Genomic DNA, 9,591 nt, shown 5'->3' with positions numbered 1-9,591 from the left:
AAGAAAAAAAAGAAGAAGAAGAAGAAGAAGAAGAAGAAGAAGAAGAAGAAGAAGAAGAAGACGAAGAAGAAGAAGAAGAAGAAGAAGAAGAAGAAGGAAGAAAAGAAAAAATGGGGCAGCCAGGCTAGAATGAGGTGCAGCGGAAGAAATGCAATAGTTTTGCTGTCAATTACCAGCAAATATACGCTTACAATTGTTCCTTTTAAACTTTTTTCTTCCTTTCTCCTTTTGATACAGTCATGGCACTTAACTTTGATAGCTATGAAGACAGCAAGCCAGAGCTTTTTGTTGTTGCTTTACATTTATTAGCAAATGAGAACTAAATGTCAACATATATACCTGCACACGAGCAACCATGTGTGTGCGCGAGCGCGTGTACACACACACACACACACACACTTCACTGCTATAAGTCCAAACTTATGGGGTTACATTAGGAACATGGAAACACAGCTGAGCATGACTGCCAAACTTAAGCTGTAGAGGACAACTCAGAAATCCAGGGAGTCCCATAAGAAGCCATATTGAACAAATCACCTTGGAAGGCAGCTTGAGAGGAACAGTGACATCTTTCCATCTTCACAAAGATTCTCCTCTACTTCTAAATGCTGGTCTTTTGTCACTGTAAACCATGGCTCAACATTGGACACAGCAGACACTATCACAGGCTGGCATGGCCGTGACAGCAGTTAGCTAACCAACCCCCAAGGCAATATCCCAACTCGGAATTTTGTCTTCCTTTGGTGTCTTAAGAGGTCAACTGACTTCTTCCAGCCTCAATTTTCACATGCAAGAAATAGAACTCGGGATACACGTCTGCCTCACTGTGTTCTAAAAACAGAAACTAGCTATGAAAAGGAGGAATGTAAAACGCTATGAAAAGAATAAACTAGATTCTCTGACCTGATTATTGAGGAGAGCCCTGCAGAACTAGAATGACTACTTCTTCCGATTCCATACGTGCCACCTGGCCATCATGCTGACTGAGCAACCGCAGTGGCTGCACAGCTGGGGCTTTGCAGTGACAGAAACAAAGTTTAAGTCACACCGGATTTTCATGTTTCTTAAGTTATAACCTGCTACGAAATGCAATTTATTGGCATGAAAGTAGATGCAAGGGAGATTATGAATTTTAACCTTAAAACAAATGTTCAAAGACTGATGAGATGGTTCAGTGGGCAAAAGAGATTGCTGCCAATTCTGATAGCCTGAGTTTAGTAACCAACAATCCACACGGTGGAAGGAAAGAACTGACCGAAACCAACTCCCCTATGGCCTCGCCATAGCATGTGCACATACATACACACTGATTAATTAGTAGATATGTTTTTAAATGAAATGTTAAAGCCAGCCAGCTGTTAAGTATAGACTATTTGAAACTGATACTCAGGCAAGGTCACCAGAATTGGGAACAAGCTAACCCAGAAACAGACTGAGTCACAAGCGAAGTTTCATCTCATGGGCCAAAACACAATACGGATTATTTTTATATCACCCTGTCTGAGCTGTCTATCTCAGATTCTTAACTTCCAGATTCTGTTTCTAGAATCACAAACACTGTGGATTTCGAGTGGCCATCAAGGTCCATACTGTCACCCTGACACCGAAGATTGTCATCAAACTCAACATGGACACTAATGATCTCAGGCAACAATGCTCATCCGCCTATCAAAGAGATTTTTATTCCAGAAGAAAAAAATCTAAAGCATTCGATAAAAAAATCACTCTAAAACATAGGAAGGTATCAGTAAAGACATTCCAATCACTAATATCTGTTACTTCCTTGAAGGTTGTCTTAGTCATAATTTTAAAACTCAAAACTGTCAGACGTGATAACATTCTTCATTCTCTCCCAAGTCGTCCCTGCTCTACTCTAGTACTGTCAAATTATGATAGCTGCTGTCACTGTTTTTACTCCATGGCTGGCACCCAGTGTACAGATGCCCTTCTTACATCTTAGAATAGTTACCGAGGCCACTAAACTGATGACCGGTATCTTACTTATAGTGATACTGATCCCTTCCCTGAAGGCAGAGCTGGTGGGCTATCATAACTTACTGGCGCTATGGGCAGTATGCTAGTTTTTAACGACCAGGCATTGTTATTGTTGTTGTTGTTGCTTTCTTCTTTAAGCTTTATAAAAAGAATCCTCGACACCTCTCCTCCACACACACACACACACATAGATCCCTCTTTCCCACTACGACACACTGTCTCATTCTATCAGGAAGTTTTCACACTGATTTCCAGCTTTGATACCTTCCAGTCCAAACTTTAATTCCATGTTTGGAAGAAGCGGACTTGCATGAAATACACTGGAAGACTATCTTTTAATGCAGAGAACATGTTATTTTCATGCATCAAAGTCAACGGCATGTGTAAACGGATGAAGAAAAAAGTGATCTTACATACGAGTGGACTTTCAGGCCCCACATACAAAATGTATTCCAAGTTACAAACATCTGAGGGAAAGGTCTCTCTTCTAGTTAGCAAATAAGAGTCTCTCTCGAACTCTGCTTGCTTGGGCCATCTAAAATGCTGATATTCTCCCAGATCTCAGAGAGGAAAACTGGGTATCTTCTCCATCTAACACCTAAGTGGGTAACCTAGATACTGCAAAGAGAGGCTACAGAAAGGATGCAACACACAGCTCTGAAGTCTGAGCCAAAATATTTAACCAGCAACTCTAAAAACACGGAAAGCTTAGCCAAAAACTCTACTAACATGGAATTGCCACGGCCTAGTAAATAAAAAAAAAAAAAAAAAAACTCACAAAACTATCAAACTTACATTTACTGTTGCTGGGTGAGGAAAGATCTAGTGTGAACAGAAAAAAAAAAAAGCAATTCTTATTTGTTCAAACTAATCATTGCCATACTTTGCAATGTTTATTTTATAAAAGAAGAGAGATTCCTCTTTGAATGAAGAAATCAGAAAAGCAGATCCCAAAGCAAAGATCTGCATGCTAATTTTCTGGCAGTTACTAGGGATGGTGACAGATTAATCTGACCAACAGGACTCTCTCTTTTATATTCTCTATGGTTTTGAAAGCAGCTAAATTACCCAGAATCCAGTAGGAACTCCCTATAAATCTAACTTGACCTTCTAGACATTTTTATGAAAAAGTTGTTTCTGACAAATAAAAACATATTCTACCAAAGTACTAATAACATTAAATATTAAAGTGCAAAATCTCTATATACTATTACAGGAATATAACTTTTCTCAAATCAATAAGCGAAAAAAAAAAAGAGCGCTACAAGATCCATCACAGGAGAGTAACGACATAATTCCCTCAACATCATCATTATTTTTCCCTTCTACAACACAGTGGGATTTCAAAGTCTGCCTCGAGAATGAAATTTTCTGAATAAGCTTTCCTCATTCATAAAAAGAAAGAAAATTTTTAAACAAAGTAAAGTCAAAGAGTTTAATCACAATTTCAAGTCGTTTGCTAGAATTATTTGAAGGTAATGAATGTGCAAAATGTATTCAAGAGGAATTGACAAACTTTTGCTTAGAATTCAGAAGTCTTCACTAATTATAAAGTTTATAACTTTACAGGAACTTGTCGGGTTAAGGAGATAACATGAAAGGTGAATTTCTCTCAGATAACCAGAGCTGATTTAATATGCTTATAATTAAGTAGGTTATTCAGTTATCAAATCTTCAAAAAAGAAAAGTCTCCTTCACATATCACCCAAATAGAAAAGTCGTAAATTAAACTAAACTTAATATAAACCATGGCCTTTCTACTTAAGACTGAAACATATACCCAAAGTACAAAGGAAAGGACCTCTCAAGTTGTTCTGAGAAGGAGTGGCAGACCATTGGCACTTGATTAACTAATCTGATAAAACGTTTTAATTAGGAGGCAAACTACAATCTTAACAAATAAAAGCATCTTGTCCTCAGACACTGACAGCATGCCAACTGCCTTTTGGGTACACCCAACAATGAATATTCCATTCCATATTAGAAAACACTAATATTAAAAAAGAGCCCAAACTGCCATGCCTGCAGACCGAAAACATGCTTTGCAAAAGTCTCCCTTCCTTTCTGGACGATCCAAAACAAGCTGCTTCTGACTTTGCCACAGAAAGGGATGGGAATGAGCTCCACAAATTGTCAATGACATTGCACTTCTAATCCTCTGGGAGAGAGACTTTTACACTACCTCATCTCTTTTTAAAAAGCAAGCAACACTTCAGTTCTACCACTGGTGCTTTACCTTCATACCAAGACAAGAAAAAATTCCTTCTACTTTAGAAAAAAAGAACTATGAAGAAGACTTTGGAAAAACGACACATTCCCATAATTTTTTTTTTATCAAGCAACAACAAAGCTAGGTAAGAACTTGGAAGTCAAAACGATAGTCAGCAAATCCTAACATTTCTTACCTGGCACAGGTAAGCACCAGCTCGCAAACGCCACCTTGGGATAGTTCAGACTAGTAAGTAGGCTCATGGTTTATGATACTAGAATGAACGGAAATAAATCTGAGTTGTTCTTTCCTTAGCAAACGCTACAGCAGTAGCCACACCACAGAGTGAGCAGACCCCACAGACTGGACAAGTTCAAATTTCTCACTTGAGAATTAAAAAAGAGAAGAAAAAAAAAACATAAAACGAAGACTTACTGCTAGTCATGTGACTTGGCGAGGCGTGCTGTCCATTGGGTGTGCTTGAGGTGAGGTCAATGGCCATACTGGCGTGCTCCCCTTCAGGTGAAAGCTCATTGTCACCTGCTTTCAAAAAATACAATCTTTGGCTTTCTGTTCATTGTCATATAACATGTAATCACTCGGACTGCCTCAGATTCAAAGGGCATGCTACACTGAATGCTTAAGAAACATGCTTGTCTTTTAAGAGAATCTACAAGGAAATAAAATATACAGTAAATGAATGAAAGAAAAAAAAAACAAAAACACAACCAGCCCATAATAAAAAAAAAAAAAAAACTTTATTATCATAAAACTCCTACAGGTCAATGGGGATAGGAAGTATTTAACATCCAAAATTATCCTAGTGGAAGCAGTAAGTTTTTTTCCTTACGGATCAAATTTAATTCCTCCATATAGAATTCTTAAAGTGAATGGTTTCTAAAATGTTAGCTGGATAGTTCAAAAAGAGCTTGCTTTAAAAAAAATTGTGACTTTAAGAAGCTAATTCTTTCATATTATGTGTCTGGAAAATTAGGTTACCTAGTAGTAAACCTCTAGTACACACCACACTACAAGATATATCTGTAACGGAATGTATTCTAAATTTAAATACAAATCAAATAGTAAAGCTCTGTAAGCTACAATTATTAAATAATGTTTTTTATTAAATGAGTATATTTCTATGCCCCCTTCTTATTTTGTTTCTGTTAGAACTTCCTCATATTCTTTAATATAAAATGGTGACGAGCAGATAAAATTAGAGAACTCGTAATAAAAGCTCCTGGCTCAGGAATTCACATGCAGGTAACACAAGGCTAACTTTCTTACTCACGGCAAATTAATGAAAGTGAATACTCACATGTTAAGTAGCCATCAATAGCCTCTGCTTCCATAGTCAAAGTGCAGTGCTGTAAAACAAAAGATTATGACCTTAACCCAAGGAGTCCTCCTTGGATCTGCCATTAAATTCTTAACTTATTTGAAGCCCCAAGCAGTTAGTCCATGTTGCTCCTGCAACCTGTGCCCAAGAAACATACTACAGTGTACTGTGCGTGCTCATTTGCAAGTCATTGAACTCTCTGCAAATGATCTGATTCCTGCTGGAGATAGGATAGGGAAGATTAAGTGTGCTGTGAGTTGGGCTGTAGCAAGAAAAGAATGCCTCTCTTAACCAAAATTTACCTGTTTTAGCAGGGAAAAAAATGCAGAGGGAGTATACCTCGAATTTGCCATCTATCACTGCTATCTAAGTATTTTACCATTCCCTACTTCCCAATCACACTGTTCTTTGAGGACTTCCCTCGTATACAGACAGCTCTATTCACAATTGTTGCAAGTTGGTTCATCACGTTCTAATAGGGAGGGGGAGAACAAACAAACAGAAGAAAACAAAACAAAACTACTCAGTGCTAGATTGTATCTTGAAGACTTGTGCAGCAGTTGGCCAACTCTCCTGCTTGTATTGACATTTTAGCCTACCCCAAATTCTGCGTAAGCACCTGTTCAGCGCACCCTTAATTTCCTGCCAGACCTCGGCTGGAGACAAACGCCAAGCCTACTTAAGACTTTCGGATTTCCAACATTTCAGAAACTTTTGGCTGTGCACGAGGGAATCATTTTCTACCCAAGTATGAGGGAATGGTTTTCAGGCACCAGCAACACAAAACAGAACTTAATCCTCAGAAACAAAAGTAAACTCCAAGAGACGACAGCCCCTAGCTTTGATTCCATAGTGAAAAGATCGATAATCTAACTGTATTCTTTGAGAGGAAAAGTTAAAGAATTGACAAGTCCTAAAGAGATTTTTTTTTACTTATTTTTTTTTCTTTGGCCCTGGTCCTTTTTGCCTTTAGTTTCAAAACTCTCACAGCACCAGCAGCTAAATTATTCACAATGAGCCATTTCTGTATTGATCGCCAAGTATATTTAGCCCTGGCTCCTGGAATTTCTCCATTACTTACTGGAAAACAGGCAGCTTCACTTCTTGTCTCCAAAACCACTTCCCTTCTCCCTCCCTCCCCTTCACCACCAGCCTCCCTACCCCCCCCCACCCCAAAAAAACTTTTCTTTCTTTATTTATGGAATAATCAGATCAAATTCTCACCTTAGTAACTACATAGCAGTTAAAGCCCGACCTGCTCGACTCTTATCAAATTCTTTCAATTATGATTACATAAGGTTTTAAAGAAAAGGATCCATAAAGTTTAAAGGGGTACAGTTTCTACGGAGATCTTACAGATGCCTCTATCTCTTTAAAAATGTACACATTTAACACACACACTAAAAGGAGGCGTCAGTTAGACGCAAAAGAAGTCTACCCCATCAGTGAAATGGTTATTAAACCCTCAGAGAAGGAAAAGAAAGAAAAAGAAAAAGGAGAAAGAGAAACGAAATGTACATACAAAAGAAATTGTCCTTTGATTAAAAAACATTCATCACCATTTCCAGCTCTGTCGGGAGATCCCAGCTTCTTCTAACCCCTCAAAGAGGAGGTGACAATGTCGGGCTGAAGAGAAACGGAGAAAGAAAGAAAGAAAGAAGTTTTTGTGTCCCCCCCCTCCCCTCCCTGGCCCCCTCCAGGCCAAGCCCCCCGCAGAGTTCAAGGCGAGGAGGAGGGGAAGCACTTTACAGGTGGGTCATTCCAAGCCCGAATCCAGCAAACAGATCGGCTGATAAACAAAACCAAGAAATGAGAGAGAAGGAACACTCCCCCCCCCACCTCCTCCTCCTTCTCCTCCTCCTTGTCCTCCTCCTCCCCCGCCCCCGCCCCCTCGTCCCTTTGGGATGGTCTAGTAGGAAAAGTCACTCAGGAATGGCACCACGTACTTTCAGGAAAGAGGAAAAAAAGAGAGAGGGAGGGAGAGAGAGAGAGAGGTCAGTCAGTGCTACAGCAATGCGATTAACAAGAAGAGAAAAAACTTGATCCACCGGTTCCTTAAGAATCGACCAAAAGCTAAGACAAGAAAACTGAAAGAAAAAAGGGGAGGGGGTACGAGGGGAGGGACAGTCAGGCAGAACCCAGCAAGGAACCTAGGCCAACTTCACAGGACTGTTTTGTGGCCTCTGGCGAAATAGAAAAAAAGAAAAAGAAATTAAATCTTCATTCCATCTCTCGCCCATACCAGAACCTGTCAAAGCGATTTAACTGCCGCTTTTATACATGTGTCACCCTGGGTTATTTTTTATTTATTTTTGTTTTGTTTTGTTTTGAATCGCAACAGGATAATACCTTCTATCTAGACAGCTGCAATTTATGCCAGGCTATCCAAGCTCTCCTCTTGGAATTCAAGTTAAAACAAAGCAAAAACAAGTCCAAATCCATGACAGCTATAGAGATGAGAACTGATGAATCCATTAACATCCCAGAAGCAGATTACAAGAAGGGGGCGATACATTAAGGACATCATCTTCAACCAGATTCCCTGAGCGTCCTTTACAGAAAGCATTACCCTAATCAAAGCCACAACCCATCCCTCCCGAAAGAAAAGCGCCTATCTTATTATTATTATTACTGGTTAACAGCAACAAGTCATTCGATCACACCACACTGCTAAACAAGATTCCACATAATTACACTTAACTTTGAAAACACTCCCCCCTTTGCAAGCCATACACAAATTGATATATAATCTATGAATCAGAAGACAAATAAAACAAGAGCTGTTCTTCCCCACGCAAAAAAAGCCAAGCGGAGATTTACCTCAGCAGTGCATGCAGTAAAATAATCCCATCACCCTTTTGTTTGTGTTTACTGTTAGTGTGTCCTCTCCCTCTCTCTCTTTCTTTCTTTCCTGTGCCTAACGTGTGTTTGTGCACTGCAGTTGGTGGTGGAAACTAAGGCAGTGGATCTGTAGCTAAGGGTAATCCTGTTTTTACTTCCTCCATCTTCAGCGAGGAGCAGGGTTAGCCCGGGACAGCTGGTCAAACCCCGAGAAACCGATCCGGCGGAGCCCGAGCACATCTCCCCCGCCGGCCGGGCTCGCGCAGACACCCGCGGGCGGAGGGCAGGCAGCGGAGGCGGCGGCGGCAGCGGCAGCGGCGGCGGCGGCGGCGGCGGCGGCGGCGGGGACGAGGACGCGCGCCGGCTGGCGGGGGCGCGCGTGCGCGGACGAGGGGAGGGGGGGGTGCTCGTGCGCGAGCGCCCGGGTCCGTGAAAGACGAGCGAGCGAGCGCGCGGGCGGGAGGGCGGGTGCGCGGGTCTGCGCGCTCGGCCGCTCGCTCGGCGCGCTCGGCAATCGATTACAGGACAAGTGCCGCGCGGTTCCGCGCCTCCTCCTCCTCCTCCTCCTCCTCCTCCTCCTCCTCCGCGCCCCGCGCGCCCCCCGCGCCGGCTCCGCCCCGCTCCCCGCTCCGTGCTCCCCGCTCCCCCGCGCCCCGCTCACGTTCTCCGCTGGCCGCGCGGGAGGCACGATCGCGGGTTCCCCCGGCTCATTTCGGCCGCGGGAAGTTTTCTCCTCGGCCCGCCGCCTCCCGGACGCAATCTGGAGGACCCGGGACACGGAGCCCGGCGGAGGGGCCCTCGCGAGTGCGCTCGGAGAGCGGCTGTCCCCATTGTGAAAGTGCTTTCCAGTGCAAGTTTAAAATTAGAGTGTTTACTTGCCGTTTATATCCAGTCCCGTCCCGGCGTGTGCCACAGCCACCCGAGTCAAAGGAACCGTGAGGGTCCAAAAAGTTGTTAGCCTGGGAGTGTTGCCTAGCCTTAAGTCAATCACGACGTTTGCGTTTGGGATGGGAGGTGGGGGTGGATGGGAAAGTATAGGAATCGTCCAGAGGAAAACAAATGCATGTTCAGTCTACAAATAGCAGCATTTACTATCTTTCTTAGACCACAGAAAAGGGAATAGAGACTTCTATAATTAAAGGGAAAAGGAAAATGAAAGGAGCTGAAAATACTGAACTGTGTAGTCTGGGTGGGTTAAGTTTGAAAA

The 9,591-nt window shown here is 42.2% G+C and overlaps 1 protein-coding gene across 1 annotated transcript in view; it reads right to left on the bottom strand.

Moving 5' to 3' along the window:
- The window catches only part of Ikzf2 (IKAROS family zinc finger 2), a 143,467-nt gene extending 134,785 nt beyond the window's left edge, over positions 1-8,682 (bottom strand). Inside the window, 3 exon segments of the mRNA XM_050154283.1 lie at positions 4,640-4,744; positions 5,523-5,571; positions 8,364-8,682. Of these exon segments, the coding sequence (XP_050010240.1) occupies positions 4,640-4,744; positions 5,523-5,556 (139 nt within the window). The 5' untranslated portion in view covers positions 5,557-5,571; positions 8,364-8,682.
- Positions 8,683-9,591: the final 909 nt, after the last annotated feature.

The sequence above is a fragment of the Alexandromys fortis genome, unplaced genomic scaffold (assembly GCF_014885135.2).
Source record: "Alexandromys fortis isolate MF-2015 unplaced genomic scaffold, M_Fortis_MF-2015_v1.1 scaffold_40, whole genome shotgun sequence".
NCBI lineage: Eukaryota > Metazoa > Chordata > Mammalia > Rodentia > Cricetidae > Alexandromys > Alexandromys fortis.
The sequence above is the reverse complement of the archived record's forward strand: the minus strand, read 5'-3'. Positions and strand labels throughout refer to the sequence as shown.